Consider the following 25,366-nt stretch of genomic DNA (forward strand, 5'->3'; position numbering starts at 1 on the left):
AGCAGTATAGAATACTTTGAAGATCCTCCTCCTTAGACTAATGAATATACGCGTAGTGTCAGCTCTCTAACTGAGAGATCACGGGTTCAAATCCCGAGGAGGGCCAATCAGGAATAAACATGATAGCCAGTGTTCAATAAAGTCGTCATAGCAGCTGAGGCTTAAAAAAGAGGAAAAAAAAATACTTGAAGCCTGTTGGTTCAACGGCAGACAACAACAAAATATACAAAACAATTACTTGACTGTTTTGTAACAGACTAACAGTAACAGCTCCTTGTCAGCTGGTGTTGTGACAGTGTTAAATATCTGGTCATGATTGGACGATTTGTTAACCTCAAAGCGTGCGTAGCATTTTTCAAAAGAATAATTCATGTCAGTAAAGTTAATTGTTATTAATGTGGTGTTTGTTGTTCATTAATGCTTTACTCTAGTGAGCTGCCAGGAGGTATATAATATTTAAACATATTTACACCATTTCTGTCCTCATGTTCTCTGGAAATACAGGCCTTTCATCAGAGCAGGTTTGTTTTAGGATTATGTTGATTTTTCAATTTAAAAGGTTTATGATTATTATTGACTTGGGACTGTAAAACATAGATTCATTTTTTTAAAGTAGCTCTTTGATATGCTGTTCTGTTATTATTCTCTAGACTAAATCTAAGCATATGACTATGTAAACAAGACCTTGTTATTCAAACATGTTTGCTACCCTAATTTAAAAAAAATGAGCTGCAGTATGATAAGCGGCCAACACTTGAATATTCATAATTGTCAAATCAACTATTGATAAGAGCGGTTTAAATGCTGTCTGATGTATTACCCTGTAAAGTAATTGTAAGTATTTTGTGCTTAAACTTAGTAAATAAAATTATATTATTTTCTATAACTTAAAATGCGTATATTTCTTTTATATGTAAAAATATAGCTTCACTATATTACGATCTTAAAAGTTACAATGTAATATTTAGATCACTAAAACTATAAACTGGTTATCTAAAATTTTCACTATACAATACAGTAGTACCCAATTACTCAGTCCCTATCTAATATTTATTAATAGGCTATCAATATGTATATATTATAATATAAAAACTGAAAAGTCGACATTTATCAGTGCTTATATGATCTGAACTCGAATTAAGTACATTCCAGATTTGATTTAGGCCAAGGGATGTTTTCCTTTTTTGCCAGAAGTGCGGGGTGGCACTAATTACCAAATTAGTGCACTGATGGCCAAGGGCATTTCTGATTAGTACTTTCCCAACCTTTGATCACGTTCCAGATTATCCAACGTGACCTGACATCAGAGAAGTTGAACAATCTGGGACATGATGTAAGGTCTGGAAAGTACCAAACAGAAATGCCCCTAGCCATCAGTGCAGCCTTTGATGGCACCACCTCTCACTTCTGGCAAAATTAGTAGCCAAATTTAAGCTCAGATCAAGTGAGCGCTTGTAAAGGTTAGCTTTTACTTTAGTACTACTAGTAATATATTTTTGATAACCTAATCTAAATCCATGTTTATCGCGTAATAACATTTCATACTGTAATATTTCCATTCCTAGCCTCATTGCTTGCACGAAATGGCCTCAGTGGCTGTTACTGGTTAGCGATTAATCTAATACCAGAAAGTTATGAGAATGCCAAATCATTCAGTCCAGTTGTTTCTGAAATAACGGTGTTGCTGGTAACACATTATCCCAGTAATAGGTTACCACTTAACCCGTTTTAGCCCAAATTAATTTTTTGTAACTTGTATTTTGCAGCTTTTGTTGTTGTTTGATAGTTATTTAAAAAGAACCAATCGGAATTTAAAAAATATATCTCTAAGTTCCTAAAAAATTATGTTGCCATAAGGCAACGCTAGGCATACACTACCATTGATTAAAATGGGATCTATTGAAGGATAAATTAGGAAATTGGTATATCAATAAAAAAACACATTTATTTCAAAAGTTGAACAGTTTATTAAAGAACAGACAATTTATGGGGTTACACATTTTTACTGGGCCAAGAAAACATAAAAACCTTCTTTAATAGGTGATAAAGTGAAAAATTGAGAAACATGGAATGCACAATCACAAATTACACTTTTTGAACATTCTGCGGACAATAGATGAACACCCTTCTCTGGCCCATCTCTTCTTCTTATCAGGAACACCAGTAACGAAATGATCAATCCTGTCGTACCTAATATCATCGGAGACTCTGTTACAACTTAGTTGTCTCTTTGAAGAGAATGGCCTTCCTGGACTCTTACTTGCAACTCCATATTTCTCTATATAGTATGTGGCGAGTTCCCACTTAAATTCTAGTTGAGGTTGGCTATGACCAATGGATCTACGAATAATTCATGCATTGTTGATGCATACATCAACCAACAAAGTAAGTAATTGGCCAGTACCATTTCTTCCTTCATACTGATATACAATATCTGTTTATGTTTTCGTCCATCTTGACAACGCCGCCCATATATTTGTTCTAGTGGGTGAATACAGCAGGTCATTCAAAATTTTTTTTTCATCATGAGAATAATGCTTCACCTAACAATCAGCTCTATTCCATGACAGTTTGAAGCAATACTAACTACTCCATTGTCAACCCATTTACAAATGAGAATTCCATCTTCCTTGCAGATAGCAGAATTAAAATAACCTCTTGGTTTCTTCTTCATTTTTAATTTTTCCAAAAGTGGACAATCTTATGATAGGCGGTCTTCTCTGATCGTCCCAATTCCAGAATAGGAAATGTCTTGGAGATATTTCAGCAAATACGGATTGGTGAATAAATTATCAACATTTATTCTATATGAGTGATTTTGTTTATCTACAGGTAACTCATTTAAGAGCTTCACTAAGGGTGCTGAAGATTTCCCAAACAGTTCTTCGTTAACAGAAGGTATACCTATAGATTTCCCTTGGTACACATCAAATTCAATTAAATATCCTGATACAGTGTTGAGACACCAAACCTTAAACCCAAATCTGATGGGTTTTCCTCGAATGTGCTGTTTGCACCCGTGATGACCAAAATATTCCACCATACTTTTGTCATATAAGAGATTTTGCTCTGGTTGAAAGTGTTCCAGGCATTTCTCCTTGATTTTATTCACCATTGGTCTTAATTTCCACAGTTTGTCGTCTAAAACTAGATTATTATTATCAACATAATGTAGGGATCTCATGATTTGCTGAAATCTGTTTCTTCTCATGGCATTTATAACCTAGTCTATGTCCATGTCTGGGTTTGAGTCGCAGTAAAACCGTGTTCCTGGTAATGGATGGTACCCAATTAGAACTAAAATCGCAAAGCATAGGTATAGAACTATATTAGTAAAGCATTTATAATATAATCTAGTATGCTCGTAAAACAACGACGGCCCTTTGAGGATCTCTATACTTTTAGAAATAAAAAAAGTCACACGAATTGATGTCTGGAGAATATGGAGGTTGGGGCATCGTTACAGTACTGTTTTTGGCCAAACATTCAAGAATAAGCAATGAAGTGTGAACAGGTGTATTGTCATGGTGCAAAAGCCATGAACTGTTTTGCCACAAATCCAGGTTTTTTTTTTTATTGCTTTGCGCAAATTGCATTAAACTTGCAGGTACAGTGGTACTGCGTATTCACCTTTGGCCTTGTAGCAAGAATTATTGATGAACTATGCCATTAAACTCAAAGAACACTGTGAACATAACCTTCACATTTGACTGCACTTGTCAAGCCTTTTTTGGTCTTGGTGATTCAGAATGCCTCCACTTAGATGACTGAGCTTTACTTTTGGCGTTATATCCATAAAATCTAAGTTTCGTCATCTGTTTCGTCATCTAACACGTTTAATTAATTCTGCATCGTCATTGACTTCATTTAGTGACTCCTGAGCAACTTCCATTCATTGTTGTTTTTGTTTAAAATTCAACACTTTTGGAAAAAATTTTGCTGCCACATGTATCATGTTAAAAAAATTTTAAAAGATTTCATGGCATGAGCCAATTGATATGCCAACATCACCAGCAACTTCTCACATGGACATTAGTTGCTTGGCAAAAACATACTATTCTTAATTTTTGTATTTAACTTTGTTTAGTTGTACGTAAATATATCTATCTTATAAAAGAAAATATCCATTTCGTAATTCTGTCTTGTCTGTACATCAAGCTAAATTTGTTTTGTAGGACTATTGAAATATGTAACAAAATACTTAAGCGTATTTTTAAGTATCTCAAAGACATAATAAACGATATGATAAAGTAGTATATATAATGTTGTATCTTCGTCTATTATTTAAACATCATGAGTTTTGATTAATCCGTGTTTGTTTTGTAATAACTTGAACGTGTTGTTTACTATACTACTTACAAACCATTTGAAGAACTTGCTTGACAAATATAGGATGTATAGCCAATTCATTTGACTGCTGCACAAGCACTTTTTTACTCACTTTCTCCAACATACTCAGAACTAAGAAATCTTCATTAATTAACAATACGAAATAACACATAATAGTCTCAAAAATAAATACCTTACTACTTATTTTACATAAACAAGATAGAAGTACACCATACCACGTGTTGTGTAATAGGCTTTGCTGAGATTGCTGGCTAAGTTTCATGTCTTTAGCTTATTTCATTCTTGAGATGTCCTGCAGAAAAATATTTATTTGTAGACACACAGACAGTCATACAGAAAAGACATTTTTTCACCCCCCCCCTCCCCCGGCAGACAAAATGTAAATTGTGACAGCCTCCTGCGTTATATACTTCAAAAATGCTCAGCCAAATTTCTTGATTAAACATGTACTATCACAGAACTCTTTCTTGTTTGTTTAGAAATTAAATTTCATGAACTATGTTTTTCACACAACTATTTACTAATTCATGTAGATAAAATTTACCTTGTCACTTACATATACAAAAATTTCTTAAACAACTATATATTACCACTGATATTTAAAAAAAATACTGGGAGCACAAAAAGGATATATTCTGCCTCATGTCTTATCCATACAATCTTGTCTATCCTTATCTATACAATTCTCTCTCACATTTTAATGTAGCCACAGTAGTATATCATTTTATGACTCAAAATTTGCAGATTCTGTGGTCTCTGCAATTAATGATGCCACATTGACATTGATTTCTTTCTACATTGGCTGATTTATCCACTAGATCTAACAAGGTGGTAGAGATTCTTGTCATGTATGTTAGTTCTTTTTCCATCTGAACTGTGCTAGTCTCTCTCAGTAGTCAGCATAAATAATTATTAGTTTCAAAAGAAGTATTTACCTTCAAAGCAATGTGTGTGTCCTCAAGACTGTTAATTAACAAATAACAAGTAAAATATAGATAATAGGAAGTTATATCTTACAATTGGCAGTGTATACATTAATCTAAAGCCTATTCTTTGTCCCTTTATCTTAAAGACAACACACAGGTCTATCCCAGGGTCAATCCTTAACTTGTGATCCATAATTGTACACTTCAATCCTAGACTCATTATTAAAAACAGGATCGTTCCGAGCTCAGAGACGGGTAGCTAATACTGTACAACCAAGCATTACAGAGTCAAACATCCATCAGCAGTAATTCCAAAGAAGGTAATCAATTTCAGACCATCTTCAAGAGATCCATGATTCCAGACATCAACCACAGATAGGTATTCAAAGAAGCATCATCCTGAGCTCAGGGACGGGTAGCTAATACTTTATAACTGAGCATTACATTTAAAACATCCATGAGCTGTAATTCCAAATAAAATTTGGTATTCAAAGCAGCATCGTCCCAAGCTCAGGGACAGGTGGTTAATACTGTACAGCTGAAAAATGCAGTGAAATATCCATCAGCAATCATCCCAAGCAAGATAACCATTTTCAGACCACCTTCAAGAGATACATGATTGTGATATTAACCCCAGACTCGTTGTTCAAAGCAGCATTGTCCCGATTGCAATGTGGTAAATTAACCAAAGTAGTTATTTGGTTTTTTCTCAACCAAGTAAAAGGTACTGTAAAAAAGTTTCTTTTTGAAAAAAATCCTTTACACTATAGTTACTAAAAATGTTGTAAATTTCCAAACAAACTGAATGAATTAAGACATTTATTTAGAGTCTGCTATATGTGACCAACCATATGAGAATAATGTTAATTTTCTCTGAATAATCTTGTCAGCCAGAACTAACCTGTATACAAGCTTGTATTACCTCACCAGTGTTGCCACCACAGTTCTTACAGTAGGACATTGTTAAGAGCCAGCTGACATAAAAACGGCATTGAATATTACCCCAAATGAACTATGATAAAATTTAAACAAATTTACACCCTTAATTTTGGTTGTAGATTTTCAGGTGTTTTATTTTTAAAACCTTTTTAATAAATGAAAATGCTGTATGGTTTTTATATACGTTTTTAGTTTTAAAAGTGCACACTTTTTGAATATTCTAGCAATAAAGTACAAAAAGTTTAAGATTATTTTTCTGAATTGGATAAACAATATAAATATTTTTTCAACTGAAGTGTTTGGATATGTATTAATCATATCTTTAAAATGAGACATCCCATGATTAGGGGTGTAAAAGTCCTTGATGGTTAACATTGTTTTGTGGAGTTAAAATTAAGATATTGGTCAGTGAAGTCAGCTCAAGAACCAGCCTCTTCTGGTTACAATTATACCATACTATCATTAACTGCTACAAAAATGTTAAAAATGTTTTCTTTATCATTGAGCTTCATTCATTCTTAATAGTACGCATTAGTAGTAATATTGTAGGGTGTTGGTAGTTCAGTTGTACATTGTATTAATAGTAATAGGTACAGGTATAACAAAAATCAAACAAATGAAAAAGGATAAGCAGTAATTGTATACAATATACTAATCACCACAATACTTTTTATTATTAAAACTTGATGTTTTTATCAAGAATGTAGAATACTAAATAAGACCAAGTCAGAAATGCAAAGAAAAAAATGTTACAATCTTAACAATTAAATTTTGTCTATCCCTATCAACTATGATATTATGATCATGATTTACCTATATTTGATTCATCTCTTGAAATAAAAACTTGATCTGCAAAAGAAACCTAATGCTCCCAATTCAAATGCTGCCATGAGTCCACACAAATATGAACGGATCACAAATATGCCCCCAAATCAGGTACGGGAGTGCTTGGGGTATTAAGCCCACTAAAGATGCAAGCATTCATGGTAGCTGATACAAAGGCATATATATGCTCTGGGAAAGCAATGAAAATATAAATAAATTTACTTTACCAACTATAACCTGCCATAACAACTGTCAAACGTACTCTAGACAGACTCTTCTCATTGTCACTAGTTGGTTTATCAGCAGACTTAGAACTTGTGATGATATGGCCAGTTATCTGCAAATACCTGAACTCTTTGGGTATTTATTTAGTTTTCTTGATTCTTCATAAATGCATTGTGAGCTAACATATTATTTCAGTAATAAACATCATTGTAGGTGACAAGTACCGTATATAATTACTTAATATTATAGCACCTGGATGTAAAGCGACAACAAATTTTTTATTTTTGAGCAATGTTGTTCCTAGTTGTCATTCAGATATGGCCAGTATATAGTGAAACAGATTGTCACAAAGGGGATAAAGTTCAATGCCCATGTCTCACCAGTACAATTTTTCAAGAGATTCTACTAATGCACTTAGATCCCTTCAGCATTCACTCTACGTTTCCCTTTACGTTGCTAGTTAATATGATAAATTAGTGTTTCTGTAAATAGACTACATCACCTGATGTGAGAAACTAGGTATAAATGTAAGCATGAAACAGTACATATTATTTTTAATATGAAACAATCTTAAAGGACTAGTGGAACTTGCACTTTTCATGTAACACTTCTGTTTATAAATCCTTTTTTCAGCAGAATCTTCAAATATTGATCATTGAAAACAAGCCCTGTATAAGTAGACTGCCGCCTGCAATAGACTTGGATTCTGAGATTGACCCTCTACAGTTTTGTAAAGTGGAAAACGAAATTAATGAGGTAAAATTAAAACAGTAATTTTGAGGATACAGTTTCTTTTTAAATAGTATGTATTTAATTGTTATATGTCTATTTTATAGTGTGGTATAATTGTATTCCAACTACAAAACTTGAAAAGGCTAACTGAAGTGGAGTAAAATAATTTAGTTTCAACATTATGCAGATATGTCAGATGAAATGGCGAACATCATTTCAGTTTTTCAGTTCACAATGCGTCAACACATTGCAAACATAATTAAGATTTTGAGATATTTAAACCCAACCGACAGCACTTTTCAGTAAGATATTATACAAAAACTCAATTCTGTTTGTGCTGTGGGTGTACAATAAGGCAGAGTTTTAAAAATTGTAGCTTTGAAGTAATTCAGATAGTAAATGAACATTTATATTTTTTCAGATTTTATCTATCTTGCACAGATAAAACTAGTTCAAGGATACTAGTTAATCTTATTTAAATTTTTATATATTACTATTGAAAAGTGTTTAGTTAACAAAATCATTATCTTTTGACCTTGATCAATATTGTTTATTAGTTCAAAAATCTTATTTTGTTAATTTTGTTTAATATTCTGTCCAGTGTTCATGCATTTTTATCAAAAACTGTCACACAAGGCCTATAGAGACCCATAGAGCCTAACAAGCTTTGTAATTCTTTAGAATTGATACTCATAATGTTTTGCAGTTTTACATAAGTAAATGCGAGGATTTGAGCAAAAACATGATATCACTCACATTTAATGTTGTTATGTTGTATGTCTCTCAGAGTGTTTGTTATTATAGTGTGCTAAGGCTTGAAATATATTATAAATGTTCTCTAAAATATATTTCATAAATCATGTCTACTAACCACAGGTATCCACAAAATATCAGTGATACTTTAGTGATAATTTTCATCACATTGAGAAGTCTGAAAACATTACAAATTAATATTAGGCTGTTAGTCTCATATAAATCCTATCTAGTACTCTACCTGAAATTCACATAAAACCACGACTAAACTAATTTATCATGAAATCTCCATAAGTATTGGGTGCTATGTCTTGATATTTAATAATGTACAACATTCCTGAGCTACAAGTGCTTGCTAAGAAGAAATCTAAAATATTCCCGTGACAAATGTTGTTACATTGTTGTGTTTTACATAATAAAAACTACAATTGAGATACCGTATTGGTCTTTATATGTGTTTATAGGATGTTTCATGCTTCTTTCCAAATCACTTGTAAATTTAAAAAACTAATAAAATTCCAGAAATAACTGAATCATTAAATTTTGTAGTAATTTATGTTAGCTTATAATTCTCAGTTATATGAGATATACTTCAAATTTAGGTGTCCACTCATTAGACTTTAAAATTAAAATCTAATAACATTTCAGAAAATGTTGAAACAATGATATGAAACGTTATATCAGGACACTGACATGTATACAAAAGTCTTGTTACTTTGTAGGTGTTCACCAAAAAATGCTTTGATCCCCGTTTTCAGAGCTCTAGCATGCTTAAATTTTAATTTAGTAATTCAAACTTTTAATTAGTTTCAAATACTTCATAATTTTTTAAATATTTTCCAGTAGTAATAATTTATCTCAAAAATATTCAGGATGCGTTTCAAAGAGATTTCCTACAACTTTCTTGTTATACTGTAGGAAAATGTGTATGAATCAACGGGTCTGGTTCGATTACTCCACTGATCATTGGCCCAACGACCCAAACATTAGTTTAGTTTTAAATAAGAGGGTCCATCTGTAGTGGTGTAATCGGACCGATTTGTTTCATAAAGTAAAACATAACTAAAATGGGTCGTTGGCCCAACGAACCTTATTTACAACTTAAACAGTAAATTTACAACCAAGGTTCGTTGGCCCAACGATCCAAAATTTACTTACAAATACTAATAGCGTATATGGTTCGTTGGGCCAACGACCCTATTGCAGTAACAAGTTAAATTGTAGAATGCAGGTTCGATTACACCACTGGTCATTGGGCCAACGACCCGTTTTATAATTTATAGAGGTTCGATTGGTCCACTGGGTCGTTGGGCCAACAACCCGATCAAATAAAACATTGCATTTCAAATGAAAAGGGTCGATTACTCCACTGATCGATTAGTCCACTATGGTCAAGGGCAGGCGGCACGGCAGCCGCTCCTCCTGGACTGTAGTAATTTTATCTTCATTATGAGCGTGAATACATTTGATGAAAATATAAATATACAGGGGTGCTGAAAAGTCCCGGGACGGTCTAATAACTTTTGAACTAATTACAATATAAGAACCAAAATTTACATCAAGCTTTTGCTCATATAAAACTATTATTTTATGTATTTTACCATGATATCCTGCTTATGGGTGACGTCCCGCTAGGGGTTGGTGAAAATTCTTAAATAGAAGCATAGGTCGAGTCGTACATCAAATTAAAGCTCTTTTAATTAGAAACATTTTGGCGAAAATCTGACGTAAAACAGTTGACGCATTACAAAATGGCGGACACTCAAAATTTATAAAATACAGAATTTTTCAAATGCAAACATTCTGGTTGTTAGAGAAAACTGAGACACTTAATCTTTTATTTTACTTCAAATCACTTACCAAAACAGTTATAACAAATGTTCAAAGTGTTTGCCTTCAGTTTGCTGACAATATCCCAATCGATTGTAGAACGCTGATATCGCATTGTTTATCTGGAAATTCCTTATCAGCAGGTAAGGTTATTACCTTCCTTATCTGGAAGGTAATCAGCTGGAGCAAACAAGACCAAAAAGACAACAATGAAATTGCCAGCTGACAGATACAGTTGTTTTATCAACTCAGTCACTTAGAAGTCTTCAAGCCCTAATTTTGCAAGTAGTTTCAGTAGTGCTAATTTATTTTGCTATGGCGCTTTCCGAGAGAAAAGAATAACTTTATTAATGATGCGCAGGTTTGGTGACCGTATTAGATCATGTGATGAGGTAAGGCATCTGTTTAATGAAAATATCTGGTTTCAGCAAGATGGAGCCCCTCCACATTATGGCGTACATGTAAGACATTTTTTAGACAATGTCTTTCCACATAAGTGGATTGGTAGAAGGGGAACAATAGAATGGCCTGCCCGTTCTCCAGATTTGTCCCCTTTAGACTACTTCTTTTGGGGCTACCTCAAAGAAAAAGTGTTTAAAACAAAACCTCAAAATTTGGATGAGTTGAGAAACCGTATTGTAAGAGAAGCTCAGGGTGTTCCTGTCCAAGCTTTAACACTTAGAGTGCTAATCCCGTAATTTTACGGAACGGCGAAACTTCCGAAGAATGCTAATCCCGTAGTTTTACGTGGTTGTCATTTCAATTGGTATTATATTACATTGTCCGTATTTTAAACGGGTTTTGCCTACTCTACAATGTTATTTGGGTTTTTAGTAATACAATTCACCGCTAGAAAGCGTCAGATGTATTGTATGAGCTTAATGACAAAGCAACTTCGGTCGTGTTGTTTACGTGCCGCTAACGTGACGTTCGTTGCAGCCGGCAGTCGATGTCGCAATCATGGCTTATCGCAGCTTGAACGACGTTGCGATCAGTGATGTATTAGATAAAGATAATTTTATTGGAGTAGATAGTATTTTTGACGATTCTGACATTGATCCTGATTTAATGGAAGAAGATTAGACACATACTTCAGGTAAGAATAAGTAAGTCTATTTATCATATAAACATCAGTCTAAAAGTTTGGTTATGTTATTGTTTTAGTGAATCAAACTATAATTTGTATTATAATAAATTAACTTTATACAACTAATATTTTATTCTTATGAATAAAATAAAAATATATTCATATTTTACATAGTATATTATTATGTTACAGATGCTGAAAACAGTGCTGACAGCGAAAGTGATGCCGACGCATCAATATGACGGCATAGTTTTTTGTCAAAAAACTACAAAACATAAAAACATGATTTGTATTATTCAAAGGACAGTTTATATTTGTAAATGGGTCATTGTAAATAATTGTATGTATGCTTAGTTTAGTAAGTTAGATAAAAAAAACTGTCTTAAAAAATAATTTTTTTTTCCAAAAATATATGTTTTTAAAAAACATTTTTTATGTGTAGTTTTTAAAAAAACCACAAAAAATTTCACGTTAAAAGAAAGACGAAAGTAAGCTGAATTAAGGTATGTAAGTATTTTTCTCATACCTTAAATACTTTTTTTTAAATAAATTTTTGAAAACCACCAAAAACGCCCAGCATTCTACAGAGTTACATGTCATTTAGGGCCAGCACTCAAAGTGTTTAAACAATGCGATATCAGCTTTCTACAATCGATTGGGATATTGTCAGCAAACTGAAGGCAAACACTTTGAACATTTGTTATAACTGTTTTGGTAAGTGATTTGAAGTAAAAAGAAGTAAAATAAAAGATTAAGTGTCTCAGTTTTCTCTAACAACCAGAATGTTTGCATTTGAAAAATTCTGTATTTGATAATCTTTGAGTGTCCGCCATTTTGTAATGCGTCAACTGTTTTACGTCAGATTTTCGCCAAAATGTTTCTAATTAAAAGAGCTTTAATTTGATGTACGACTCGACCTATGCTTCTATTTAAGAATTTTCACCAACCCCTAGCGGGACGTCCCCCATAAGCAGGATATCATGGTGAAATACATAAAATAATAGTTTTATATGAGCAAAAGCTTGATGTAAATTTTGGTTCTTATATTGTAATTAGTTCAAAAGTTATTAGACCGTCCCGGGACTTTTCAGCACCCCTGTATATATATAACTATAAATATTAATATTAATTAAATGCAGGTATGAGGTAACTTGTAGGCCTACATTATTATTTGTTTGTCGGTAAAGAAAAAACTACTTTGGTTAATATAAACGTAATATATATTTTTTCCCCATTTCTTTACGTCATTGACGTAACTAATATATATGCGTTTAATATATGACCAAACACTCAAATAAATGACAAATTTTAATTTTTGTGAGGCCTTTCGTGCTCAATGAACACATTGTCAGACCCACATAACTGAGCACCTTCTGTGTTCATTGAGCACGAAAGGCCTCACAAAAATAAAAATTTGTCATTTATTGGAGTGTTTGATGATATATTAAGCATTTAGTTTCCAATAAGAAAAAGCTGGTAAAATGTATATATATATATATATATATATATATATATATATATATATGTATATAAAATTTCTATAAACGGCAAAAGTGTGATTTAATCTTTGTTGAAACTACATTAGTATCGTTTTTGATCATATACATATACATGTACAAGTAAAAGAACTGGCCAATTCTCTTCAAAAAGCCATTGTATAATGTTCTGAAGCATTTAAACATTTTCATGTATCTGATACATTTCTTCAGATGGATATAAACTACATGTACAGTACATATTAAAGAAAACTATCAATCATTAAAACTTAATTGAGAATATGTTGCCAACTTTAAAATATAGGCGTCTGAAGAAGTAATGTTGATTATTAATGGGATGTGAGAGAAGGCATTACATTATCTTATATGAGGTACTCTATATGAGGTAATCTATAACCGTAATGCAGCTGTTAGACTCTTAGTTATAAGTAGAATAGTGCAATTTGTTGTAATATATTAAAAATACAATGTTATTAGTGATGTCGCTAAAATAATTCAAGTTTCACAAGCAACTAAACACAACTAGAGCTTAAATTTCCCATAAGTTCAAGATTATTCTTTTGATGGTGTCTTCCTCAGTTTCTTTCCAAGTTGACACATGCAAACTTGAATTGATGTTTCCGTGACAAACCGTGTTATAATTATTAATAGTTATAATCTGAAGTAAAAGTTTTCTTTGGCGTCTTCGTTGTAGCTTTATACGCTGTGATGGCTGATGTGAAGAGTGACAACTGTCGACCGTAACATGAAGTCGCAGTCAACGAGTTTATTTACATGATTTTATTCAGTTTTCATTGAGCCTGGTGGTTTTCTTTTACAGTTAATTTACGTCATAAAATATACGTAGTAAACGTATTAGTTCTTCGGTTTACACGGCCGGTGTCATAACCAAATATTTTTGCCTAACCGTGGAAAGCTACCCTCAGTCACAATATTGTTCCGGTTTAAGATCTGTTGTTTAAGATAGTTCTCCACATAAAAACCGATACATTGTAAGAATTTAATTGGGTAAGCATCGTTTTGACGTGGTATGAACTGCACAACTTAGATGTTATCAAATCATGTAGCTCGTCTTTTAGTATTTAAGGTTATTATAATTATATTAACAACTACCGAGAAGTGTTCTATGACATTTTTAAAACCCTCAAATTTGCTATATTATTGTCAAGTATGACTTAGATAGTGAAGGAGTGGGCCTGTACAGAAGGAGAATCAATCGTGCCCATTAGGCAAACTAGGCGGCCACCGAGAAAGGCAGGTTTTTGAGGGGCGGCTAAAAGAAGAAAAATTAAAAGAATGTGTATAAATTACTTTACAGAAACCGATCCAAAAATACATAAAACAGGCTTGTGTCACTTTAAAACTCAACCTTTATCATATCAAACATTACTTAGAGTGTCAGCGTAAACCTTAGGTAAATTGACTATAATACAAGAAACCTTTGTAGTTACCCTCTATGTAAAAGTGAAGACAGCAACAGTGTTAGTGTTGTGTTCGGGGTTGGGCGTGATGTGGCCTCGAAAAGCATATTGTCGCATCGCTTCTATAACCCCATTAGTACTACTTGTCTAAACCTTTACTCAAGTCAGTGGATCAATCAATCATTAGGCTAGTTTTGAGGGTTTTTTATCGACACTGTGTAGTTTTTATTAGCGGTATCTAATGTAGCTTGATTATGCGAGCATCCCGTACGTAAGAGGACACGCTAGTAGCTACCGCCTGCTTTATTTTTAACATGGAGCAAAAATTGAATGGAAAATAGGCACTTGACTTGTCTCAAACTTTATTTGTTAATCTTTCATTCCACAAACCGACTTTATAGTGAAACGCCTGAGGGTTTTGACCTCGGATTACAACTACAGTGAATGCATGTATATGGTCGATGTGGTATTTTGTTTTTCAGACTATAAATTGCAATGTTTATCAAATTCTTAATCTAGGTTTTTTTATTGTTTAAACAAATTACTATACAAATTAATCTTTGAGCATCTAGTTTTGCTTTAAATGGTATTTTTTCGTATTATATGTGAAATTTCACCTAAATAGATGTAGAGAAACATCTATTAAGAACATTACTCTTCTTGTTGGGTTTTTGTTTATATGTAGGGTTGTCGGGCTCTTGAAATGTAGTAAAACATGGAGGGGAGAGCGGAGCTGCAGGTGCAAAGTACAGTAGAAATATATAATATTAAAAATAATATATATGTAGCCTTATTTTTACATAGTTCAGTGCCTAGCAACGAGGATTGTTATTACTAGGACAGTTTGTTTGTCTAAATTGTAAGATTTTGAACAGTATATCAATTTATACTCACATCTCGTTACCATGTACTGTATATACAAGTTTGTTATTTAATAGGAATCAACAAAACCTTATCTTATATTGGTGACCTCGACGTGGTCTAAACACGTAACCTTCTGATCTGGTTAGGTTGATGCCTATTATATTTAATATATTATAATAATATTATTATTAAAATATTATTATAACATTTGTATATAGGTTAACGAGATGTGTATTTATTGAGTATAATTGATAGACTGTTCAAAATATTTCAAAGTAAACTGTCTTTATAATAACAAAGACCCTCGTTACGGGGCACCGAACCATGTGGAACTATTGTCTCATACATATATAATATCATAAACCTATTTCTTATTTCAAGTATAGTAAATCCCTCTAACTAAATCCATATTCGAACAGTACTGCTGGACGGTGTTCTGATCCTTAGATTTCAACCAACATTGACATGGCCCAAATGTTGAACTATAGATACGAAGTTCTAGGGCCAACTCCACATTTCTTTACGACAATTATAGAGGATTTAGGGACCCATGGATTTTAACCAAAATTGACATGGAGATTCCTTGGGATAAATGACGATAATTATTTAATTCCCTTTCCCTTGGAGACAAGGGTCGTAGTTCAAGATCATAAATGTTTTTCGGACAACTTCCTCTGCATGTCAATGGGAGTGGGTGCATAAATGTTTGTGAGGATTAACTTAACTATTGACTTGAAATTTTGCTTGAATCCTCGTTTCTGCATAAGGTACATTGGTTCGATGATGCATGCCATCGGATTTGCCTGAGCGTTAGAAACATGTTTATATATTTATCTTATGAGTAACCACTATGAAAACGAAAAAAATATGTTTATAAGCAAAATTTGTAAATACGAGGGGTATTAGAAAAATAAGGTTCCCATGGTATTTTAAAATAGACAGCTCTATATTTCTACTTAGTGTTATACATCAATTTAAAACTTAAAAGTTAAGCTATTTTTCCACATAATCATCGTTTCTGTCCAAACACTTTTGTAGACGATGCTGCAACTTTTCTATCCCCATGTTGTAGAATTCTGCCGCCAATCCTTTGAGGAATCGAGTAACCTCTTCCTTGACTTCATCATCGGTACTGAAGCGTTGGCCACCCAAGTGTTTCTTTAATTTTGGGAATAATAGATAATCACTTGGGGCTAGGTCTGTGCTGTAGATGGGGCACAATAGTCTAGCCAAAATTTGTCAGCAGTTCTTGAGTTTGACGTGAGACATGAGGTTGAGCGTTGTCATGGAGAAGCCTCACACCACTGGACAATCTTACTCTCCGGCGGTTCTGGATCGCGCATCTCAGTTCGAAATCTCAGGAATAAGCAAAGCAAATTCGTGAATGGTGATTCTCCGATCTTCAAGCAATATTGTCTTAACTTTTTCAACAACTCCATCTGAAACTGAAGGCCGTCCACTTCGGTTTTCATCGTGAATTTCCATGCGGCCTTCACTGAATTCTCTACACCATTTCCGAACGTGTTGAACAGATGTGCAGTTTTCCCCATAAACTTCGACTAACTGACGATGAATTTCAATAAGTGAAATCTGTTTTGCATTTAAAAAACGTATCACAGCACGAATTTCGCATCTGGCGGTAACAACGATAAGAAGCTCCATCTTCGAAGGCAGCTAGGCCGGCACTGTTGGACGTTGGGAGGCGCGAGTAGTATGGACAGAGAGAGGGGCAGCTGATGAGTAAGACAGTGTTGCTAGATTTCTCCCAACATATTGCATTCTGTCTTGGCGGCATAGGGAACCTTATTTTTCTAATACCCCTCGTAGCCGTGATTACAAATTAAAACACAGAATTATTTTTTAAAGCACAACAAAATACAATACAATCAATATCAATATCAACAATATCAATACAAAAATCTTTATGTTTTTTAATATTTCCATCACGTTTGTGCACGAATTCACGGAACCGTTTATCGAGGAAACTTAAGTCTTTCCTTAGTCACCAATAAATTGTGATGACGACATGTTCTGTCAATGAAACGAAGAAGAGCCGATTGATATAGAAGACAAGACAACAGCACAGAGGCCAGGAAGTAAGTGTAAGGCCACACGGATAAGCTGGCTTCCGGGAACGAGGATATAATAATAATTTTCGATCAATAACCTAAATTATGGCTGATTTGAAAATACTTTCTCTTCATTCGTCCAATCTCAAGCACAAAGCCTGGAACTTCACAACCACTTCAATTGTTTAAAAACAAAGACATTCCATTGCTATATTTTGAATCATATAATTGTCTTGAACAACAACTGACATCAGTAATTGCCGTTGACAGATGTTCTAATTACAAAAAAATACGTTTGCCTTCGTCTGCCCCTAAAATCCTTAGTTTCCAAAAGAATTCAAAACAAACCAACACCTATTTTCATATGGCAAGATACACTGAGGTAAGATTTTAAACCAGTCTGTGGGTCTTGTACTGTACCGAATCTTCCCCTTATTTGTTATGATCCTCATAAAGGTCAATGGCACATGAGGAAGAGCAGAATAAGGATTCGAAAGAGACCAGCCTCTCCATAAAAATTAACGTCTATTATTTCATTTATAAGATTAGTATTACAATTTTAAATATGCATTGAAATCTTTTCACCAATTGATACCAGTTTATGAATTAAAGGTTTTTAAAGAACTATATTTTACTTCACTTTTGTACATAAAAAAAAAAACAAAATCAGCGATGTCATTAATTTAAACTACTACACTGGCCTAACTGTTGATTTGAGCAGATTTAATATTAAAACGAGTTTAAAATGTAGTAGTCAGAAATGTACAATGTGTATGATATTAAAACCAAACCTGATATAATTCTTAAATTTAAAATTAAGTTTTCTTTTAAAATATGTAATATTTTTTAAATTGCTTATACCCTGTTATTATACTGTTATTCTCTTTGCTTGATATTTCAAAAACCATCAACAGTTTACACACATCACAGTTGATGTTAATATTTTGCTTGTATCCAGTTCTCTTTTACCACAGACCTAATGTTTAAAATAAAATTATATATTACGTTGCTTCCAAATAACGGTATGGCTTAACAAATAAACTGTATTACCTGATTGTTTTGTATGCATGAAAGAAAATTTATTAAAGTAAGGTGAGCAAAATATAAAATATTTATATTTCATAGAAATATTTTTATTGATAAACTGGTATAAACAAACTGCACTAATTCTTTATCATTTAAAATATATTTTTAATTAGATTATATATCATATACTTCCAGTATCGATTTATTGTGGTCAACCAATAACACATCGTTAAATAGTGTAGCTTTATTGCATGATTATTATCTATATCAATGAATAAGTGTTTGTATTTAGGAGGAGTCTTGATATAGTTTATAAAAGTTATTCATTATAGATTACTTCAAAAGAATATCCATCTTATTGAAATTATTTAAATTGAATTAATTCAATAATTCAGCTAACACCATAACGTCCTGCTCAAAACCTCAGTCAACCTTAATTATTGTATGGCACTGGCAATGTAATAATCGACAAATACTATATATTCTTCTTTACATATAAATCTTGTGTTATATTTTTCCATTGTGTGTCTTGTTACGTTATTTGCATTTTATAATTGTTTGATTCCAAAGATTTAAGATTTAAAATTAAAATGATTACAAAATATCTTTTAGTGAAAGTGGTTCATCTATCAAACTATACATAGCATTCGTTTAAAATTGCATTCTTGTGTAATAATATATTAATAACCTGTGTCAAATGTCAAACACCATAAAATATGTAAATAACGCTTCAAACTGTAGTTATACTATTACACAATTATTAATTTTCACATGATATTAAGGATTATGGACCCTGAGAAATCTTACAATAATAGGTTTTTAAGATGCAAAATAATCCTCGATACATTTTATTATGAAAATATAATCGGGTTTGAAATGGTGTTAAGACTTTATATGATATTACTATTATAATTATTCCTAAACCTGTAAAACATACGTGTCTAACGACATTTACAGAATTCCAATACATTTTACCGACTTCTTATTAACCATGCAAAATATAACTATCAACGAAATTTAATAATCTAATATTGGGTTACATATGAAACCACTTATACTTGATATCAACATTGTTATATAAATATTAAACGGGTAATGATAAAAACAAAATTTCATCTCATAGTAGCATTTGTGGATACTAATATAATAGCACATACTCCTACTAATATGTATATATTTTATTTTTAGTATTTAATATACAATATGTGGTTACTTTATCAGTTATGACATATTTCCTACATACATTAGTATCTCGAGAACAACACTAAAACAACATGCTAACTGGAGTGCTAAAAAAGTAAAACATTGCCTTGCAAGGGGACTTATAAGGAGAAGGAGAATGAAGTAGTGGACTAATCGACCCTCTGGCCGCTGAAATGAGCCAATGTAGCGGCGTGGGTTGTTGGGCCAACGCCTGGTGGTGTAATCGGCCCTCTTTTGAACATCGTACGATTCATTTCACTTAGGTTCGTTGGCCCAACGACCCCCTTCAAATATTATTGCTTAATATTAATTCATGGTCCAATTACACCACTGATCGTTGGCCCAACGAACCTATACCAGTAAATAAAAAATATAAGGTTCGTTGGACCAACGACCCTATATTTACAATTTACAGAAATAAAACAAATAGGGTCGTTGGGCCAACGAACCAGTGGAGTAATCGAACCTCTATATGTTTGTAAAATGGGTCGTTGGGCCAACGATCCTCTGTACAAATTACATTTCTTCCAGGAGGGTCGTTGGGCCAACGATCAGTGGAGTAATCGAGCCGTCCCCGAATCAACAAGTAATAGCTAGTGCATATATTCACTCTCGACTTTCTCTTAGTCAGAAAGTTTCTCATGTTCTTATAGACATATAGGTACTTAAATTCCTGTTTGTGGTAATAATATAATACTTTGATTTTCAGGATGAACAAAATTATGGCTGTCCGGATCTGGAGGCTTACTCGTTTAGTCCATCAATCTCCAGTAGAGTGTCTGATACATTAATACATAAAGGACTGCAAACATTTGAATGCACCTTATGTGGTAAATATTACAAAAAAAGATGCCATTTAATGAGGCACAAACTCGTTCACGCTGGTGTGAAACCTTACACATGTGACGTGTGTGCTAAGTCGTTTACTGAAAAAAGTGATTTGGTAAAACATGAACGGATACACATGGGTTTGTTACCATATAAGTGCACCACTTGTGAGAAATGTTTCACACAGAAGTGTAATTTATTAAGGCATAAACGTGTTCATTCCGGAGAAAACCCATTCCACTGTGACTATTGTGGTGTGGGTTTTGCTAAAAAACGTTATTTAGGCTTTCACCTGCGGGAGCGTGCATGTATAAAATCATAGAATGTGTTATTGTATGAATATGATTATAAGGTATGATCACATTGTCATAAATTAGCTCATTTTAAAAAAGAATATATTTACAATTAAATGATGTATTGAATAAGGATTGGTTCACTGTAAACATTTTATTTTTTTCAATTTTAATATTAACATCGTTTTTTGTCTACAAACAGTTATATGTTTATAAAACTATATAGAGTTATTTAAGACTTTTTTATCGAGTATTTTCTGTGTACAGATAGATTATCTAAAAATGTATTCACTGTTTGAATGGTTATTGATAAAAATATAAAGAAATACAAAATATCTCACTGCAACAATTGATAGGATAAAAATGGTGAAAACACATCTTCATCGTGTAAGTAGTGTTTAAACTACTTTTTATTGTTGTCTGTCACTTGTTTTGTATGAAATAGATTATTTATTTAATCATTTTGGTTGAATAATATTTGTCTTTTTACCAATATGAGTGAGTTTTGGAGCTGTGGGAAAATTGGGGGTGATAAAGAGCTTTAAAGATACCTAAACCTACATTTGTGACAAGTTTGAAGCAAATTAAAGCCGAAAATGAAAAAGGTTTGTTTGGACAAAGAAAAACTCCTAATAAAAATGTCTCATTTATAATACATATCATTCAAGAAATCCCCTTTGTAAATTTTTATGTCATGAACTATAATGTCATGAGCTTGAATGCTAATAAGTAAGTCACACAATAAATTTGTTCTGACTACATTAATTTATTATATTTTTTTTTCAAAGTATGTGTACATTTTTTAGTTTTTCTCTATGTAGAAGAGACATTCTGGGATGCTAATACTGCCAAACAGTGAGAACAATATATAATTTGTTGACTATAAGATATATCACCTTTCTTCTCCCTCCTTACCACAAAACGATCAATATATGTATTTCTTGCAAATGCTAAGACTCTATTAACTGTTCAATTATTGTCATACAGTAATAAGTAACTTAGGTATAAACTTGGGTTTGACTTAAATTACAGTGAACTTTGCAAATGTGTACATAGGCTATTACATAGACTAAATGTGATATGAATACTGGTTTAAAACCTTATATTACTGTAAATAAAATATAAATATTTAATAATTTACTATACGTTGATATTATTTTAGCATTTCTTTTTGAATTTATTATAGTTATATTTTGTTTTTTAATTGTTTTACTTTTATTTATAACAAATAAATTAGAAGTAAGGAGAAAACAAGATGTGTAGTAATGTATAGTTCATAATATATGCATATAATGCTCAGCTCAGAGTGGACACAAAATAATAAATCAGTTAAACAGTATATGTAAAATTATTGGCATTATATACTCTTTGAACACCATTATGATCTAACATGTAAAATTTTATATTGTAATACAACCATTGCTTTATAAAAAAACCTGGTAAAAAGGAACAAGTAACCTTGGAACTTGTATCACCAAATAACATAAATTTAAATATGATTTACAGGGCTCCTATTTTTTCTTATTGTTTTAGAGCACACTTTTTCAGTTTGTTTTAACATGTTTTCAATTTGTAGCACTTGTTTTAAATTTTTGTTTAACTCTGCAACTGGCCATGTTATAACTACTGGCAAGTCCATTTTGGTCGATTTGCAAAGTTTTTCTAAACTGCTATAACATTTTTATGCAAATGTACACTTATTATATATTTTTTCAAAATTATGTAGAATTTTAAAATTGAACTGGAAAAGATATCAAAACTCATTAAAAATAAACTTGAAAAAACTTGTGGTTGCTGAACAGTTTTAGCGCAAAACCACAAATATTGAGTTGTCTGGTTGTGTACCAATTTTTGTAAAAATCCATAATGTTTAGAGTTTATTAACCAAGAAGAAAATATGAAACAATGTATAAAAATATATATTTTACTGTATTACTTGTGATCTGTGATATTTGTGATACTAAATAACAATGTGTTATGCCTGTATATAATTTGGTGTTACGCAATGTTTAATTATATTTACAAATACATTTTCCTGGAGAAAATCCTGTGATTTCTATTCTGTTAACTGATTAAAAACAACATTTTTTTAAACTTTGTTTAGTTTGTAGAACCATATTTTGAAATAATTCCAAACATGTTGTGCGTATTATACTTTATTATATTCTTATAGAACAGTGTGTGTGTATTTGAGTTAAATTCTATTGCAGATTTGCATAATGAATATATTTCGAGAAATCATCAAACTTGAATCCTGAAAGTCTGGAGGATTAAGTACAGAAATGTTTTTTTTAATTCATACCCTTTGACTTCTGTGTATAATATTCACCATACTCCACCAACCACTGAGAGCAAACTATAATAAATACTAACCTAATATGTTTTGTGCCTTTTAAAAGCACTGTTTGGTTGAAAAATTAAATTCTCTATGAAACTCACAAGTCATTCAAATTAGTCTAAAATCTCTATTTTTGTTCTTTTTAGTTATAAATAGAAATTTCTACAGTACGAAATATTTAAAATAAATTATTCCCATCATTTTTGTGGAATTTTCCAAAATTGATTGTACACAGGAGCATCTGTGGGTGGGTTCTTTGACACCAATGGAAGAATTGAAACGCAAGAGAAAGGACTGGAAGTACCTAGTAATTTTGTAGATAAAATAGTATGCATAAATTCTTTTATCTTTTACCTTCAGTTTTCTCCTACAAACTAATTTTATTTACTTGGTTACAATACTCACAGAAATGGGTTTACTTTGGTCTTTATCTCCTCACAGTTCTATATGGTGTAAACATATCCCCTCTTTCCTTTCTCAAATAGTTATTTATTTCTTATGCTATACTATAATATGAATATGTCATTATTTACAGTATTGCATAAGAATAATTTTTGTATTTAAAATTAAATAAAATGCTAAACAAAAAACCTATTTATATATTGAGTATTTAAAATAAATTCTTATATTTTATTGCACTTGAAATTCGGATTAAAGAGTTAACAGCATAGATATTTTTGTTTGTGTGTTGAAAAAGAATCAGTAACATTTAGGTTTTAGAAATCCCATATTGATCAATGTTTTGAAGTTAGAGGGTGATCATAAAAATTTATGAAGGGCAATTTAAAAATAGTATAATGTAAGATAGTAATAGCTTTAATAGTATGTTAGTTACATATATTGGTTTGTAAAGAATGAATAAAAAAAATTGTATTGTCACTATTCTTTTATTTATTACTTTGAACTTTTGTTTTCTTAATGTAATATAATGTTTGTTTTTATTTATTTACAGCAGTATTGAGACTCAAATAAATGATAGCCACTTTGTTTTGTTTGAATAAAAGTGTTATTTACTAAACAGTTGTAAACCTTATTTCATTTCCATTTTAAAACCATGTCAAATTCTAACAGATATGTACATTATATAACCTTTGAGGCTGAAATCTGTAGTAAAACTATCGATGGCTCCTTCACAATCTTCAGCATGAATGTGTTTAAAATTTTCTCGTTATTAGTTGATCATTTAATTGTTCTTGTGTTACATTTTGTGTGAATGTATTTCAAATAATTAAAATTTTTTTTAGATCCATATTTTTCATATATTGCTCCTTGAAATATAATAATAAGATAGTAGAAATAATATGTACCACATGGATTGGTCCCTAGAATCAAAACTTGTGATTATAAAACATAAAGGCTGCATGTTTTCAAATAAACAAGTATGGTTTCTTATTTCACCCTAAATTAATTTGTTGTACAGAAAACATACACTCTACTTTATTAAGGTAAAGCGAGTTTAAACTTAGTACAGAACTAAAAAATGATACATATTGAAACATTAATAATCACATCTAAGTAAACACATTACTTGTGATGAAAAATGAGAATAATGAACATTACCTAATAGCATAAATTATATTATAATTTTGTATAAATTATATACAATAATAAACCTTTGAACACTTTTGATTTTTTTTCGTATGATGTACATTTCAAATTCTATGATTTTAATTATAAATTTAAATAAATTAAATTAAATAATAAATTTTAATTATAATATTGTATAAATTATATACAATAATAAACCTTTGAACACTTTTGATTTTTTTTTCGTATGATGTACATTTCAAATTCTATGAAATCAAATCAAATCAAAAATCATAGGAGCATAATTTAACATTTATAATATAAAACTACTTTAGTAATTAACACCAAAACATAAAATTGCAAACAAATTAAATACTATATATATATATATATATATATATATAATATATATATATATATATATATATAATATAGTATTATATATAATCTATATCTATATATAATAATATATATATATATATATAGACTGCTCTAATGATTGTGGAAATGTTTCCTCACATAGGTGCATAGCACCTGTGCGTGAGAGGTTGAATCCCATTAATTCAAAAATAATTTTCTTAGGGAAATAAGATGTCAAAATAACGTTGTTTAGTAAAAAAAATAAATATATAGA

General features: G+C 31.6%; 1 protein-coding gene across 2 annotated transcripts; it reads left to right on the forward strand.

Annotated features, from left to right (window-relative positions):
* Positions 1-234: 234 nt before the first annotated feature.
* On the forward strand, positions 235-24,223 carry LOC124369734 (zinc finger protein 880-like). Of its 2 annotated transcripts, none has more exons than XM_046827798.1 (3): positions 235-521; positions 7,899-8,021; positions 20,456-24,223. In XM_046827798.1, the coding sequence occupies exons 1-3, from the start codon at positions 486-488 to the stop codon at positions 20,894-20,896; spliced, it is 600 nt and encodes a 199-aa protein (XP_046683754.1). In that variant the 5' UTR covers positions 235-485; the 3' UTR covers positions 20,897-24,223. The 2 variants fall into 2 exon arrangements, with proteins under 2 accessions (XP_046683754.1, XP_046683755.1); XM_046827799.1 differs by having other exon boundaries at positions 237-521; positions 7,902-8,021.
* Positions 24,224-25,366: the final 1,143 nt, after the last annotated feature.

The sequence above is a fragment of the Homalodisca vitripennis genome, chromosome X (genome assembly GCF_021130785.1).
Source record: "Homalodisca vitripennis isolate AUS2020 chromosome X, UT_GWSS_2.1, whole genome shotgun sequence".
In the NCBI taxonomy this organism is placed as follows: Eukaryota; Metazoa; Arthropoda; class Insecta; order Hemiptera; family Cicadellidae; genus Homalodisca; species Homalodisca vitripennis.